Source organism: Choloepus didactylus, chromosome 8, assembly GCF_015220235.1.
Source record: "Choloepus didactylus isolate mChoDid1 chromosome 8, mChoDid1.pri, whole genome shotgun sequence".
Taxonomy (NCBI): domain Eukaryota; kingdom Metazoa; phylum Chordata; class Mammalia; order Pilosa; family Megalonychidae; genus Choloepus; species Choloepus didactylus.
In genome coordinates this window covers 22,052,010-22,070,365 of record NC_051314.1, presented here as the reverse complement: position 1 = coordinate 22,070,365, position 18,356 = coordinate 22,052,010, and the positions used below count along the sequence as shown (strand labels likewise).

Below are 18,356 nucleotides of genomic sequence, written 5' to 3'. Positions count from 1 at the left end.
AAATTTCTAAATGATGTTTCGTTCCAGTTGAACATTCTTGGAGGCTTATCTCTTCCCTGGCCAGATGCCTGATCAGATGAGAAGCCCGCCATGATACTGTCACAGTGCCTAGAATGGGCTCTTTATCCAGTAGACATCACTGTACTTTTTGATGATAACGAGGGCAGTCTTAACTTGTGTTAAGGCCTGTGTATAGCATTGAAGGTAAGTATGAAGGAGTTGTTGCTATATAAATATCTTAATCCTGATGCACATTTCAATATACAGTATCTCCATTTTACCATGCTGTACATATATATGATACTGAGCCATCCTTTTTAGATGGGACCGTCATAATTTAGGATCAGTAATTCTTCATAAATGGCCTGTTTATTGAGGGCCACTATTGAATTTGGATCATTCCTTGTAACACTTGCCATTGCTTTGATTTACCTTTGTAATCATTTTAATCATCTGTTGGTAGTTTCACAGGAAGGGTTTATGGTCTTGGTCTATGCCAGTGACAATTAGGTAGGAAGATGTGCTTGATTCTTAGGCTTAGAATATCTTGATTAGAAACAAAGGCTTAGCAATAAAACGTTTTATTATTAACTTTTTAAACAGATAAAAATTATTTAATAGCCTAATACTTAGACTCTTAGAATTAGGAAAGAATCTTGGGGATCATCTTGTCCAACCCCCGCATTTTATAGATGGGGAGACTCAAGCCCAGAGACGCAATGACTTGCCCAAGGACAATGAGCAAGTTAGTGGAACATCTGAGACTAGAATCTAGATCTCCTGATGCCCCATACTTAAGAAGCCCGGTCTATATTGATTAGTATTTGGGAATTCCAGACTACATGGTTAAAAAAAGGGGGGGGGGGGGGCTTGCTTCTGCTGGACTGTCAGAATGTCTGATGACATTGACTCATGAGGGAAATAGTTACAGTTAAAAAATAGAAGAATTGTTCCTGACATATGATTCCATACTGTTTTCCATTTGTGCCATGGCCCATGTACTATATTCTTTCAATAAACATTTATTGGGGGCTTACTGTGTGCCCTGTCCTATACTAGATACTGGCAAATCATAGCCAAGTAAGACATGGACTCTGCCCTCAAGTTGCTCACAGTCTAGTAGAGAACCAGAAATCCCTGGAAAGCACTGTGCAAAATTTCCTATGGAATGTGACTTCCTTTCCTAACTCTGTAAATCTTAGTAATGAAAGTGACTCTTCTATCCAAAGATTTAAGCTTATCTCTTGTTCATGGCTTAGTTATTAGAAGTCCCATAAGACACAATATCTTTCCTCTGTGAAGGTTCAAGATAATATTGAGTGCAACTAAATTTAGTGCACGAACACCTTGTTTGCGGATCTGCTATCTGCGCGGCACTGTGCTAGGCACATGGGGTACAAAGATTGAATAAGCATAGGACATATTTTCTTTTTAATATGTCAGAGCAATATTGTTTCGTAGCTTTCAAACTTTGTAATGAGAATTATTTTTAATACTATTCTTAAATGGGGGACCCTTGAAATAGAAGACAAAAATACCTCTATGCTCAAATCCAGACTTGTCAGTCTGGATTCGAAATCTCCTTTCAAATCCTCTTCTGTACCCCGTATATCTTTTGAGCTTTCTTTTTCCTCTACCTCAACCAAGCCAGCCTGCTTGTCAGTCCCTACATGCAACTAACTCTTGCTTCTGTGCCTCTGCTTGACTAATTCTTGCTTCTGAGATACCCTCCTCCCCATGAATCCATGTCCATCACTGTCATTACAGTCTGGCCCTGAGTCCATCTCCTACAAGGAACCTGTGGTCAGCATCCCCATCTCCTCTGTGTCCTTTCCACATGTACATAGCCCATATGACTGGTGGAATAACATTTCTGTGGTATTCATTAAAGCTTCCCATTCTCTGTCCACATCTTGCTGATCTAGTTACAATAGATCTTATTAAGTGAAACAGTCCAGTAATAACCAGGTCCTTTACCAAACCTTTTAGGAGTGAATGTATCAAAGATTTCATTTTGGTATTTGTGAGCTGCTAATTATAGGAGAGGAAGAGGATCAGAAAAGTTAGGGTGGTATGAGAAGTAAACCTGGGGTCCATAAGAAGCAGTCACACATCTGCAAGTGATCCTCTCCACTTCCACTCCCACAACAGGAGAAAAAATTTCCTTTAAACAAATTTCAAATACAGTAAGGGTGTATTGATGAACCGTCAAGCTAGGGAAAGCAGGGCTCTGCCTGTTAATCATCTCAAGCTTGTTGATTTGCTGTACTGTAATTCTTTTAATATTGTTTAATGTGTGTGTGTTTTCTCTTCTGACCTGACTAAAAGCTTCTTGAGGACAGGGACCATGTCTTTTATTTGCTTCTGCATAGTCTTCTCCCACTTATTCTTAAAGAGTGCCCTAACAAGCTTGGGGAAGCCTTCCCTAAGCAAATAAGGGGCAGGAACTGCAATTGTGGGTTTCCACTACATTCCAGTCACTGCACTATGTACTTTATATGTATAAAGGCCTTTTACCTCATGACAACTCAGTGAGGTGGGTATTCCTATCCTAATTCTATAGATAAGGAAATTGAAGTTCAGAATTCAATGTTTCATAGGTAGTGGGTGGTGGATCCAGGATTAGAGCCAAGGTCTGACTCCAAAGCGTATGTGTGCTTTACTCTGTACCACAATAATAACATTCAGGAGTCCTTCACACTTCATAGAGCTCTTTCATCTACATTATTTTTATTATTACTACTTCGCCTTTACATCATCACTAGGAAGTATGTAGGGCTAGTAGTATCATCATCATCCCCATTTCATGGAAAGGGAAATTGAGACTCAGAGATTTGCCCAAGGTCACACAGCTGGTAAGTAGAAGAGCCAGGACCTCAAGCAGACTTCCTGACTCCAGATTTTTTTATTGTTGTTCTTCCCACTACATCACATCTCTGCCTTAATTCATTTTCACGAATGCATGATTATGTGGCCAATTATCACTGATACCTTTCCTGCAGAAATGTCAGTAAGCCCAGGCATCACATGGAGCCGTGTGGAAAAGTAATTCATACCTTCAGAGGAGCTACCATTATTAATGAAGGGGTGACACAAAGCCCCCAAGAAATAAGTGAGAAGAATCATTTCACAAGTGAGAATTAAAATGGGGGGCCCTTTGTTCCACAGATGAATTCCCACAGTTAGGCAATAAAACTAATGTAATGTTATTAATTAGTTCCATTATAAAATTAGATTCAGGAGTAGGAATGAAGCCAATGGATTTGATTTTTAAATATTCCTCCTGGGTTTGAGTGAGAAATGTGTTAGGTATTTCATACACATTGGTAGCCTGCCCCAGCCAGTATCATTCTATTATCAAAGAAATGCAGCAGTATTAAGCTGAAGGGTGAAGGTCTACCCAACAACAGTTCTTCTCTGTTCTTGGTAGAATTCCTCTAGTCCCATCTGCCATTCCCATCTCTACCTATCCCTACTCTTTCCCCTCCACCCACCTCATGGTGCCCTTGGTCCACCAGCCCCTTTGGACCTTTGAGCTTTCTTACATTTCTTAATGTTTCATTCCCAGCAGATTGACCCTCTTCTCCTTTTGCACCAATTATTAGTATGTAGTGTCCAATATCACAAAGTCCTTCAGCACAGCCAGAACCAGGAAAATGTATATTATAAAATATAGAACTGCATTGTATATCAATACTAGAGAGAAGTTTTAATGGGAGCAGATTATTTCTAGCTATCCACCGAGCTTTTCCACCTGGTTGTTATGTACCTCAAACTCTTCATATCCTAGCATCTCCCCACCAAGCCTAGTCTGTCTCCTCTGTTCTTCACCCAGCAAATGGTATCACCAGCCACTTGGTCATCCAGGTTGGAAACCACATAGGCACTCTCCTTACTCTCTTTCACCAATCCCCCTGCCCTTCCAGTGGGTCACCACATCTACCTGAGAAATGGTGCCTTTTCTTCCCATAACCACAGCCTTAATCCATGTCTCTGTCTCCTCTCACACTATTACAATGACCTCATTTATAATTTGTCTCTCTGCTACCAATTTTTCCCCCATTCCAGAGTGTCTACCACACTGCTGCCAGAGTTACTTTCCTATAGAACAAACCTGATCAGGCACTCTTTCCTGGATGAAATCTTACTTTGACATTTAAGATACCTTACTTAGTTTGGGCCCCAAACTACCCTTGCAGCCTCATCTCCCTACCACTCTTTCACTGAACTTCTCCACTCTCCAAACACTGGGCCCTTTCATAGCTTCATGAGGGCACAGAAATTGAAAAGATGTGATGATACAATCCAGAAATGTCTGCAAAATCACACAAGTAGATGGGACCATACAGAGCTCTTTACATAGTCTCCTAGGCCTGAAATGCTCTGTGCCCTTCTTTGCCTGGCATTTGATACCTCAGTGCCATGTTCCCCAAGCAGTTTGGTCTATGCTTCCTCTCAAGGGCTGTCACAATTCTTTGTTCACAGTTCTAACATTACCCCCATTATAGTCCAAGTTCTTTTTCATATATCTGTTTCTCCTGCTCCGCAAGGCAGCAGTTTTGCCCAGTTTTCCTTTTTTCTCATACCCAATATATGACCTTATTCCTGGTACATAGTTACTGAACAAACATTGAACAAACTATTGCTCCTCCAATGTAGTTAGGGAAGTTAATCCAGATGTGGTGTGCTGGAAAGAGCACTGGACTGGGACTCAGGAGATCTATGTCCCAAGGTCAGCTCTGCCACTAGATAGGGTGACCTTGGGTAAGTCACTCAGTTTCCTTTATTAAGTGAGGGGGTTGGACTAAATGATCCCTTCCAACTTTAAGTTCTGTGATTCTGACCCCGTATCTTGAATCAGGAAACAAGTTTCCACTTCATAACATTCAGAAGCCTCTATTTAGCCAATCAGCCATCCACATTTCTCAAATAGATTTTTGCAAGCTCTCAGAAATAGTCTTCCAATGCTAGCCAGAGCTGCTTGATTAGGCTCCTGTTGGTTTAGCCAGCCACCACTGAGCTGTTCTTACCCTACCCACTATGTTGCACACAACATCACACTGTGGTGTGGCAAGTCCTTTCCAGGAGGGACTCCTCCTTTTTGCTGGCCTCAGGCAATAACAGCGAGGAGGCAGAGGGAGAGGAGGTTTTATTATTTCTCTTCACTCCGGATTCCACCAACATTACAACTGCCACCACATAGGTTCTTGTTTATAGACATGTTTTCAGGGGGTGATGCCTGTTTCCGTGAGAAATTAGTTTTAAGCAGCTCATGTGCCTCTCTCAAGGCCACTCAAAGTACACTGCTGACCTTTTGGGGGTGGGACTACTGGAGTTAGCGCAATAGGAACATTCATCATAATCTCCATGTAATAAATAAAGAGCCTATGAAAAGATTAAATCTTTCTTAATGCTTTTTGATTGGCTTAATCAATAATTAATCATCTTTAGATGAGGCTGTAACTTGTGGAGTAGATATAATTGGATTAACTGAAAAGAGGCAGTTGGGGAGCTTTGAAGAGATTAAAATGGCTGTCAATCCCATAATTAAACTGCCACAAACAAAAGCAATGGTCTTAAAAAATAATAACAAAAGGAAAGAAAGAGAGAGAGAAAAGGAAGGGAGAAAGTTGGAGAAGGCCAACTGATTTGAAATGAATCAATGAGTACTTATGTATTACTAGAGATTGTTGGGGCAAAATCAGCTCTTGATGAGTTTACCATTGAATGAAATGCATAGTATCAAATCAGCCATTTAATCGTATGCCTGGTCCACTGGAGGCAGGTGAAATTTTGGCAGCTTCAACTTCACTAAAATAAAGAGACTCCACAAAAGGGGAAAAAAATTAATTATTAAAAACAGAAGAGATCTGCTCCTTGTCCTGAGCCCATTTAGACCTTGACTTTTCATACTTCTAATTGGCTTAGTAGGTTTGGCCTGTGTGAATGAAGTCTTTTATCTCCCTCTTTTTCTTTCCATGCCCCTTTCATCTTTCCTGTTACAAACACACAGAGAGAGCGTTGAGGAAAAATACTTTGGTTTTTAAAGACTTCTTTTTAAAAGGATGTGGATTTGGGCAGGGGGGAGAAGGGGTGTGTGTGTGATGCTGGTGAATACTTTTTTTTTTTTCCTCTCTTTTATCTCCTTTTCCAGAGAGGAGTTGCTTAAACCAATGGGACTAAAACCTGATGGGACAATAACGCCTTTGGAGGAAGCACTCAACCAGTACTCCGTCATCGAAGAGACCAGCTCCGACACAGACTAAAGCATCACCTGCTCAACTCCCGATACTGCTTTTATCAGCATCTTTTCTCTGTAGCTCCAGGGGAATCTTTTCTCTAAAACATTTATGCCCTTGCTTTGGCTAGAAACACATTAACTGGTTTACTCATTGAGAATCCAGCATATTTAAAAGGTGATCTGTGTTTTTTGCTATATTGAGGCATTCATACAGAGCTGCAGTTAGATGGAGTTACAGGGGATAGAAGCAGAAAAAAAATAATTCCATTTCATCAGAATGAAACTGAAGGACTTTTTTCTCTAAAGCAGCCCTGGTTGAATCTGGTGATTCTGTTTGCCAAGATTCTTAGCACATTTTGCTCTGTCCTTCCTCTCACTTGTGTGAGCTGTCCCTTCTGAATCTCTCCAGGAGACAGAGGCAAGAGAGAAGCAGGATGAGCTGTTAAATAAGGGCTGAGGCAAGTGACTCGCTAGATCAGGACTGGCTAAATAGAAGCCAAGCAGCTGCTCCATGAACCTAGCACCACTCTTCACTTCATTTCAATTTTTTATAAATACATAGAATCACACACACAAACACACACATATAGCCCCAGACTTGCAAACTGACTACCCTCTAAAAGTTTGTGTGTCACTTATGTAGAACTTCAGAATACATTTCTCCCTACAAAGAATTATAAATGATGGTTTAGTTCTCAGGCAGCTACAAATGCCTATTTATTCCCTAACGTACCTGAACACTAGAACCATAGAACTGGCTCACCATCTGCATCATTGCATGGGGAGCATACATTCTGAGGTCAAACTCAGGGTGCCAAGAACACACAGCCTCCAACGTAGCAGAAGGAATGGAGCCTCCCTGAGCAGTGGGAGTTCTTTTGTGGCCTCTGTGGGGGCTGGGGTAGGCAGCAGCACCCATTTGTACATACAGGTCATTCATAAGTCACAGGTTTTAAATTGGGGACTGAGTGTGTCTGTGTGTGTGTGTTCTACCTTTCTACAATATGTGATCGGTTTAATGGTAACTTTATTTATTTAAAAAAAAAAGAAACACAAATAGTTACTGTTAAACTGATTAAGGCTGTTTTTTTACTTTTAGAATTGGTCATATGAAGAAGTAGAGGATGAATCATGCAATAGACAATGGGCCTAGTGATCAGTGGCTAAAGTCAAAAAGGGGTTGGTTTCTTTTTACATATATATATATATATGTATATACATGCATATATATATATATATATATACAGATAGATAATGTGCTTAACCACTGCCTTTTAAAACTTTAAATTAAATAAAACATTGGGGTTGATTCAATTTAGCCATCTGTGTGTGTTTCTTTATAGATACGTGGGATAAACAATACTGTTTCACAGCTCATGCTTTTTTCAAGTGTTTCTACATCCATTGTCTCACTTACCATTGTAATAGCCTTTAAGCATAGCTAAAATACATGAAGTATTAATGATAAGGTCATTTATCCAGAAAACACTTTTCTGGCAAAGAAGTGAATCAGGAGTTGATTTTAAAAGGCCTCTGAGCTGCCAGAAGAGATATTTCTTGCAGTTTACTCATAGGATTCTCAAGAATCTTACTCTTTGCCTGTTTACCAAAATTTGCATGTATTTGTAACATGTTTTTGTTATGTTATCTGGCTTTCAAGCCACAAAAAAATGGTAAAGAAGGAGGGCTGCTAGATTAAAATCAGGCATACTAAAATAAAAGCAGCAAAAAAGCCCACTGAAAACTGGATAGGGAGATGGGGAAGAATTAGAAAAAAAACTATTTAAGGCATAGCAAATCTGGGACTATCTTTTTACTAAAGGACACACAGCTGACCCGGACAGTATCTGTACAACATTATGACCCTTGGACTGATTCTCATAATGATGACCCTGAGTTTATTTTAAGGAGTAAGTTATATCCAGAATACTCTATGAAAGACTATGAAGTATACAGTGCATTTTAGGATTTGGGAGTAAATTTGTTGGAGTAGAGGTTGCAGGTGACCCATGTTTTAACTGACAGCAAATAAAATGAAGCTTAGCAATTCATAATTTTTGATTACATGAGAAAGGTTTAGGAAAAAAAGTATTTGTATTATTTCATTCTAAAAATGCATTTTAATGTATTTTTCTAATTTCTACAACCAAATAGCTGTAGCATGAATTTCAGATTAAGTAAATGAAGACATGTTTGATGAAATGCCATTCTGCCAGCTTTTTATAGAGTAAATGTTTGGACATCCCTGTTTAAGTAGCTGTGTTGTTCTGTTTTTAATGAGTTCTGCTTCATTCTGAGTTTTTCTGCTCTGGGCATTAAGCTTTGTTTTTGAAAAGATAGAATTTGCGGGGAGAGAAGATGAGAATGACCTCTCTAAAACCTACTTTTTGAGTTGCACACAGAAAGAGAAATAACATCTGTTGAATGTTTACCATGTGCTAGACTATTTATGTATGTTATCTCATGTAACCCTCATTACATCTCATGTTAGAGATCATCTCTAGAAAGCTTGAGTAAGTTACCCAACATCACACAGCTGGTAAGAGCCCAGCTCGGGCCGGCCCGACTCCCCACCCTCCACCTTCCTCTCACCACACTGCCCACCTTGCACCCACACTGTGCCTCCTAGGACTTTGGAATGCTGGGAGTCCTACCCTTGGAAACAGGGTAGGGTGGTGTAGTGGTAGATCTCAGGCCATTTTAAGCAATAACTATTTCAGTAGAACTGGTTTCAAAGGACTTACTAAGCAGGGATTTGACCTGGAGTTGAAGTGTGAGTGGGAAACTTGCTCAGTTATCACTAGGTTTCCAATGAGGACTGAGACTCCTGTAGAATAGGTCAGAGTCCAGAGCTGCAGGCTTCCCCCAGACACCGGCTGGCACTGGTGACCTGCAGTGGGGATGAACAGAACGCAGTCACTGGCCTCCACTTTGCAGGCCCCTTCCTGACTGCTGAAGCAGGATATAGAGGAGCATGTCCTAAAATAAAGACATTGGAGCCACTTTATTTAGACTAACAATCAGCAGACATTTGAAATGTCTACTGATATCCAGTGGCCCTGGGAGGTAGGTGGGGCAGATATAATTTCCCTCCTTTATAAATAAGGAAACAGGCTGAGGCAGTACAAGTGACTCCAAACACCCCCTCACTACCAATCACCTGCATTGACTTCCTTTATCCCCCGACTACAAAAGTAATATATGTTTGTTGTAAAAAGTTTGGAAAATGCAGAAGATAATAAAATTGAGAATTCACCCCAAATCCCACAACCCTGAGAAAACCACTGTTAACGTTTTAGTATTTCCTGCCTGTATTTTTTCTATGCATATATAATTTATTTTACTACAAGACTGGGATCATGCTGTATTTACAGATTTGTATCCTTATTTCTTTAACATTGTGAGCATTTTCCCATTTCAAATAAATACTGTTCAAACATTAATGGCTATATGATATTCCGTTATATGAACTGTAGCAAACACTGCAAATTACCTCTCCAATATTCTTCCTTACTCATAGAAAAGACATCATGACCAACCCCTTTCCAAAAAAAATATAAAAAGGTGCCTGCTGCTGCCCTGGGAGGCAGCATAAGCACCATCAGCACTGGAGAGCAACAGGAAATAGGAACGGAAGAGGAGCAGACGTGCGTCTGCTGTATTGCACCATTCATGGGGAAACCTCGGCAGCACACATCATGGCAGTTAGATCACAGGCCCAAATAACTCGATCGTTTTTTGTCAAGGAGAACTGTTAGAAAGTAGCGAGGGAGCCAGAGGAGTTAGACAAGTCTGCATGTTCAAACAAACAAAAAGGACAACAAGCTGTACATCATTTTTCCTTCTGTGTGGCCCAGTCACTGGTGGTAGTTTTATGGGACATACTCACTGCAATCCCAGGGTGGAGGGGGTGTTCAAGGATGGGGAGAGGCTGGCATAATTACCTCAAGAAAAGCAAGGCAACACCTGTCAGAGCTGTTGTGTTTGTGGCGAGCACAGCACAGAGAAGGAATAAATGAATGGTGTTCCAGGAACAAATTGTATGGGTAAGGGAGGGACAGATTTTCACATTTGCCATAAGTGAGAAGATTCTGGGGAAGAGAGTGGTTTCTAGAGAGGACTTGTTTGAGTGATGCATGTGCCCAGCCTCTGCCTCAGGCCTTTAAGGAATGCCAGAGGATTTCATAAAGGGAGAGTGGGGGGATCAGTGAGTCTCCCTGCCCTAAAGCATTATGGTGTTAGTTATATAGTGTCCTTAGGAGAAGGAGGAAATAGTCATCCAGTCGTTTTCTGAATTCTGTGATTCAGATGAACCCTTGTTAAAAAAGGCTGCCTTAGAGAAAAATCAGAATTATTCTCTAAGGCTTCTGGAGCCATGTATGTGTTTTCATTTAATACAACATAGTGAAGACCCTGGACTGTATCTTCCAGCTACATCCAGTTCATGTAGACCTGACACATCTTCTGCACTGAACCTAACAACAGCAGTCACTGTGCTAAGCACGTTGCATACATTTTCTAACAATCTTCAAAACAGTGTTATGAAATACTATTTTAATAACCCCCATATATCAGATGAGAAAAGTAAAACAAAGATGTTAAGTACCATGTGCAAAACACACAGCCAGTAAGTAGTAAAATTTGAACTCAAGCCCCTGTTTGATGCCAGAGTCCATGTAACACTATGCTATCATTTTGTGTGTTTTGTAATCAGAGAAAAATGCAATAAAATTTTATTTGTTTGGAAGAAAAAAAAAGACATCAAAGAGACTGAAATGGGAAAACCATAATTGGGAAAGTAATTTAAACTCAATTTTCTCAACTGAAGACCATCTCCATTTCCGTATCTCTTGCTATGTATACAATCCCATTCAGGAGCTAGTCTCGAAGAGAAGCCCATACTCACAAGTACAGCCATCCACGTCGATTTGTTTAGTAAACACTTATTGGGCATCTACTATGGGCTAGGCATGGTTCAAGGTGTTTGGGGGGAAAAACATGACTAAATCAAAGTCTCTATCCCCAAAGTACACACGATGTGAGAGGACATAACCAAAGCCTATACTAAGTGTTATAAGATGCTAGGAAAAGGCACTGGCTGGGAGGACTGTGGGTGTGAATAACAAAGTTTCATGGAAGGTGGCATTTGAGCAGAGCATGACCTTGCCATGCACAGGAAAAAGGCCATTTTGCCAAGAGAATTCACTCAGACAAAAGCTCATGGGCAAAACATACACGATGTGTTTAATCCAACTCAAGAAGTTAAGTATGACAAGGTATTCCCATACCTTGTGATTGGACACACGAGTTGTAGCATTTCAGGCAAGGAAGGGACACACCTTGAACACTCTGGCTGCAGGGTAGAGGGTGGATTGGGGGAAGGACAGACAACAAGAAAAGAAACCAGAGAGAAAGCTGTTGCACTAGGACACAGGAAGGGTAACCAGACCTGCTGTAGAGCAGTGGCAGTAGGTATAGAAAGAAGATGGATTCAAGAAACACTTTGAAGCTGGAATGAACACATTATGGTATTGGAGAAAGGCAAGAAAGAGCTCTTCTAAACTCAAAGGGTGAGATTGACTTTAGGAAAAAAGGACTCTAAAACACTGGCATTTGAGAACAAGTGGGTGGAGCTAAAAGTTATTGCAAGGAGTCTGCAAATTTCTGTGATCACCAAGCATCATTTATATACTGAATAATCAATGTCTTCAACATGCAAGTATTTATATTTTACAAGTAGTGTATATATAAATGTTGATGTGATGAATAAAAGTTCATTTATAATCATTATTGAATTCATGGTATTCATTGCCTGACTGTATTTTCTAAATCAAAAAATACTAATGGTAAACAGCTATCATGCAGAAAGGAGATCCTCAAAAGTTGACAGCACTTTTAAAATTTTTTTCTTAGAGTTGAAAAAACTTAGAACTCTTGGTAACAAGTATCAGAAATTCAAACTAGCTCAGAAATGGAAAAATACTGGAGTATCTTTTGTAACAGAAGGAAGAGATGAATAACCAAGCTATGGAAAGAATGGAGATGTAGCTGGGTCTGTTACAACTGAAACTGGAGTTTTTCTATATTACAGGGAGTGATAGAGGAATTTAGAAGGTCCTTTTTTCATAACAAATTACAACTTTCAAGCCTGTTGTTTTAAAAGTTGGAAAAATTCAAAGTTAGTTAAAAACCATAACTGAGTCTAAATTTTCTTTCTTTTTTCTTTCCAAATTCCTTCCTCTTGTTCTTATACAGCTCTGATCGATGATAGGCTCACTAGGGATAAGGTCATGAACTCATGAAATAAAAATAAATATTGATAGATTTCAAAAAAGCACTATCTTATTTTACCCCCTCCTCCCCCAAAAAGTATCACTTTTGAAACTAAGAAATTTGGAATGGTTAATTTATGTCATTTCTAGTGGATAAAAGAAGAGAGTTACTATCATGGTAATAAATGAATTTTCATACCAAAAATACAGTAAGCAATGGAAATTAATGAAGTAAATTTCATCACAAAAATTCATATAAGCCAAAGGAGGCACTTCTGGGAAGATGCTGGAGTAGGTGAGGTGGACAGACTTCTGCTCCATTAGAATAACTAGAAAGGGGCTGGAGGACACCAGAGACTGTGGTTCTGGGGTTTGAATGGCCTTAGAGGGTCCCCCACAGTACGTGGGACACCGGGCAAAAACAGAAGAGAGATGGTGGCTGGTGGGACACAGTGAGTGTTTTCCCTGTCCAGACTGCACCCCACGCCCCCTCCCCAGGCCCGTAGCAGCAAAACTGCTGCCAGGCAAGGGAGTGAGCAGCAACTCTCCACTACTGTCCACCTACCTTGACAGTTTGCTGGGGGGTGATCCTCCACAGCCAGATAGCAGGGAGATCCCGTGAGGGAACCTGGCAGGCTGCAATTGCTCTCCCCCTACAGAAGTCCATGGTGGTGGGGGGTTGTGCAATGGTGAGAAGCAGAGAAAGGAGAGGCGCCATACTGGAGACTGGGAACCCTTCCCACACCCCAAAGACTCCTGGGAGCAAAGCAGACAGAGAACTGGCAGGTAAGGCCCAAGATTCACCTGCAGGTGCCATTGATCAGGCTTCCTGCCTACCTGCTCAGGACCCACTTTACAGCTCCAGGAACAGGATTCCCCAGTGCACCCAGAGATCCAGTGCACTGATTGGTTCCCCACCCAGTTTGGACTCCACCCAGCACACAGGAGAAGTTCGGGGGGAGACCTACTTGGGTGTGCCACCTGCTGGTAGATAAGGAAACTGCACTCCAGCAAGCTGTGCCTCAGGAGCGCCTCCTGCTGCTAAAATTGGAAAACTGCATGACAGCAAACCAAATTATATATAATTAATTCTGCACTACCCAAAATAACCCTATCAAGACAAGCAAATGCCCCTAAACCAGAAGAAAATTACAGTGCACTTGAAGGATATAGAAGATATGGACAAGCCAAACAAACAAATTAAAAAGCTGGAAGAGAAACAAAATTTGGAGCAATTAATCCAAGAAGTACACACAAATATCAATATTATGGCTCAGGATATAAAAGACATGGAGAAGACCCTAGAAGACCATAAAGAGTAAATTAAAAAAATAGCAGATCTTATGGAAATAAAAGATACTGTTGATCAAATTTAAAATATCATTGAGACACATAACACTGGATTTGAACAAGTAGAGGAATGAATTAGCTACCTCAAAGATAGGGTGACGGAAAGTGAAAGCACAAAAGAACGAATGGCCAAAAAAAATGAAAAATTTGAAATGGATCTCAGGGAAATGATGGATAACATGAAGCACACAAATATAAGAATAATTGGTGTTCCAGAAGGGGAAGAGAAGAGTAAAGGGCTAGGAAAAGTATTCAAAGAAATTGTTGAGAAAAACTTCCCAACCCTTCTAAATGACACAAATATCCAAATTAAAGATGCCCAATGAACTCCAAAAAGAATAAATCCAAATAAACCTACTCTGAGACATACTGATTAGATTGTCAAATGCTGAAGAGAAGGAGAGACATCTGAAAGCAGCAAGAGAGAAGCGATTCACCACATACAAGGGAAACAATATAAGACTAAGTACTGACTACTCAGAAGACACCATGGAGGCAAGAAGGCAATGATATGACATATTTAAAATTCTGAAAGAGAAAAATTGCCAGCCAAGAATTCTTTATCCAACAAAGCTCTCCTTCAAAATTGAGGGAGAGTTTGAAATTTTCACAAACAAATGCCGAGAGAATTTGTTAATAAGAGATTTGCCCTGTAAGAAATACTAAAGGGAGCTCTACCTGCTGAGAAAAAAAGAACAGAGAAAGAGGTGTGGAGAAGGGCACAGAAATAAAGAGTTATTAGTAAGGGCATCTTAAAGGAGAAAAGAGAGAGGGGGGAAAAATAGATCTAACAACTAAAAACCAAAGGATAAGATGGCTGGTTCAAGAACTCCCTTCACAGTAATAACTGAATGTGAATGGATTAAACTCTCCAATCAAAAGATACAGATGGGTAGAATGGAGTAAAAATATGACTCAGTGATATGCTGTTCACAAGAGACTCACCTTAGACCCTGTGACACAAAGAGACTGAAAGTGAAAGGATGGAAAAAATATTCCATGCAAACTGCAATCAAAAGAAAGCTGGGGTAGCTATACTAATATTGGAAAATAGACTTTAAATGCAAAGATATCATAAGAGATAAAGAAGGGCACTATATCTCAATAAAAGGGATAATTCACCAAAGAAGAAGCAACAATTATAAATGTTTGTGCACCCAATCAAGGAGCTCCAAAATACATGAGACAGACATTGGCTAAAGTGAAGGGAGCAATAGACACATCTACAATAATACTGGGAGACTTCAATATACCACTCTCTTCTATAGATAGAACAACCAGACAGGGGACCAATAAGGAAATTGAGAACTTCAACAATATGATAAATAAATTAGACTTAATAGACATCTATAGATCATTATGTCCCAAAGTACCAAGATACACATTATTCTCTAGTACCCAAGGAACATTTTCTGGAATAGATCATATGCTGGGGCCCAAAACAAGTCTTATAAACTTAAAAAGATTGAAATTATTCAAAGCACATTGTCTGCCCACAATGGAACCAACTAGAAATCAACAACCACCAAAGAACCAGATCTTTCCCAAATATATGGAGGTTAAACAACACATTCCTAAACAACCAGTGGGTCAAAGAAGAAATTGCAAGAGAAATTGGTAAATATCTAAAGACAAATGAAAATGAGAACACAACATATCAAAACCTGTGGGGCGCAGTGAAGGCAGTGCTGAGAGGGAAATTCATAGCTCTAAATGCATATATCAAAAAGCAAGAAAGAGCTAAAATTAAGATCTAACTGAACAACTGAAGAGGCTAGAGAATGATCAGCAAACTAACCCTGAAGCAAGTAGACAGCAAGAAATAACAAGATTAAAGCAGAAACAAATGAGCTGGAGAACAACAACAATAACAAAAAATAGAACAAATAAAACCAAAAGTTGGTTCTTTGAGAAGATCAACAAGATTGACAGACCCTTAGCTAGACTGATGAAGTCAAAAAAAGAGAAGACCCAAGCAAACAGAATCAGAAATGAAAAAGGGATAATTACTACAGATCCTGAAGAAATAAAAAAAAAAAAAACCATAAGAAGATACTATGAACAACTCTACACCAACAAACTAGATAACTTAAAGGAAACGGACAATTTCCTGGAAACACATGAACAATCTAGAGTGACTCAGAAGAAATAGAAGACCTCAACAAACCAATCACAAGCAAAGAGATACAATAAAAAATCTACCTACAAATTAAAGCCCAGGGCCAGATAGCTTCTCAGGGAAATTTTACCAAACATTCCAAAAAGAATTGACACCATTCCTGCTCAAACTCTTCCAAAAAATTGAAGAAAATAGAACACTACCTAACTCATTTTATGAAGCTAATATTACTCTGATACCAAAACCAGATAGACACTACAAAAAAGGAAAACTATAGGCCAATCTCCCTAATGAATACAGATGCAAAAATCCTAGACAAAATACTTGCAAATTGAAATCAAAGGCACATTGAAAGAACTATACACCACAACCAAGTGGGGTTCATTCCTGGTATGCAATGGTAGTTTAACATAAGAAAATCAATTAATGTAATTCAACACGTTAACAAATCAAAAGGGAAAAATCAAATGATCATCTTGGTAGATGCTGAAAAAAACATTCAACAAAATTTGACATACCTTTTTGATAAAAACACTTCAAAAGATAGTAATTGAAGGAACCTTCCTCAATATGATGAAGGGTGTATATGAAAAACCCACAGCCAGCACAGTACTCAATGGTGAGAATGAAAGCCTTCCACTTAAGTTTGGGAATGAGACAAGGATGCCCACTGTAACCTCTATTATTCAACATCCTGTTAGAAGTTCTAGCCAGAGCAATTTGCCAAGATATAAAAGGTATCCAAATTGGAAAGGAAGAAGTAAAACTGTCATTATTTGCAAATGATATGATCTTATATGTGAAAAATCCTGATAATTCGACCACAAAGCTATGTGAGCTAATAAGCAAATTCAGCAGAGTGGCAGAATATAAGATTAAAGCACCTAAGTCAGTAATGTTTCTATACACTAGTAATCAAAAAAAGTATTCCATTCACAACAGAGACTAAAAAATCAAGAGCCTATGGAATAAACATAACCAAAGATGTAAAAGACCTCTACACAGAAAATTACAAAAATTTACTAAAAGAAATAAAAAAGGACCTAAAGAGGTGGAAAAATACTCCATGCTTATGGGATAGGAAGACTCAATATTGTTAAGATGTCAATTCTACCCAAACTGATCTACAGATTCAACACAATCCCAATCCAAATTCCAAAAACCTATTTTGCAGAGTTGGAAAAGCTAGTTATCAAATTTATTTGGAAGGAAAGGGGCCTCCAATTGCCAAAAACATCCTAAAAAAGAAGAACAAAGTGGGAGGTCTTACACTTCCAGACTTTGAGGCCTACTATAAAACTACAGTGGTCCAAATGGCATGGTATTGGCATAAAGATAGACATATTGATAAATGGAATTGATTTGAGAGTTCAGAAACAGATTCCCAGATATGTGTTTGACTGATTTTTGATAAGTCCCCTAAATCCACTGAACTGGGACAGAACAGTATCTTCCACAAATGGGGCTGGGAGAACTGGATAGCCACAAAAAAAAAAAAAAAAAAAAAAAAAAAGGATCTCTACCACACATCCTACACAAAAATTAACTCAAAGTGGATCAAAGACCTCAATATAAAAGACAGTACCATAAAACTCCTAGAAGATAGACCTTACACCAAAAACATAAGCAATGAAAGAAAAAAATAGATAAATGGGAACTCCTCAACATCAAAAGCTTCTGTACCTCAAAGGAATTTGTCAGAAAGGTGAAGAGGCAACCAACTCAATGGGAGAAAATATTTGGAAACCATGCATCTGATAAGAGACTAATATCTGGCATATATAAAGAAATCCTACAATTCAATGATAATAGTACAAACAGCCCAATTATAAAATGGGCAAAAGATATGAAAAGACATTTCTCTGAAGAGGAAATGCAAATGGCTAAAAAACACATGAAAAAAAAATGTTCATCTTCACTAGCTATTAGGGAAATGCAAATCAAGATCACAGTGAGATACCATCTCACACCAAAAGAATGGCTGCCATCCAACAAGCAAAAACTACAAATGCTGGAGAGGATGTGGTGAAATTAGAACTCTTATTCGTTGCTAGTGGGACTATATAATGGTACAGCCACACTGGAAGACAGTTTGGTGGTTTCTCAGAAAAGTAAATAGTGAATTACCCTATGACCCAGCAATTCCACTTCTTGGTATATACCCAGAAGATTTGAAAGCAGTGATACAAACAGATATTTGTACAGTGATTTTCATAGCAGCATTGTTTACAGTTGCCAAGAGATGGAAACAATCCAAGTGTCCTTCAACAGACGAGTGGATAAACAAAATGCGGTATATACATATAATGGAATACTATGCAGCAGTAAGAAGCAACAAGGTCTTGAAACATGTGGCAACATGGATGAACCTTGA

The 18,356-nt window shown here is 39.2% G+C and overlaps 1 protein-coding gene across 1 annotated transcript in view; it reads left to right on the top strand.

Annotated features, from left to right (window-relative positions):
* RIC8B (RIC8 guanine nucleotide exchange factor B) overlaps positions 1-8,494 on the top strand; it is a 151,249-nt gene extending 142,755 nt beyond the window's left edge. The window contains 1 exon segment of the mRNA XM_037846579.1: positions 6,155-8,494. Coding sequence (XP_037702507.1) covers positions 6,155-6,266 — 112 coding nt within the window. The 3' untranslated portion in view covers positions 6,267-8,494.
* Positions 8,495-18,356: the final 9,862 nt, after the last annotated feature.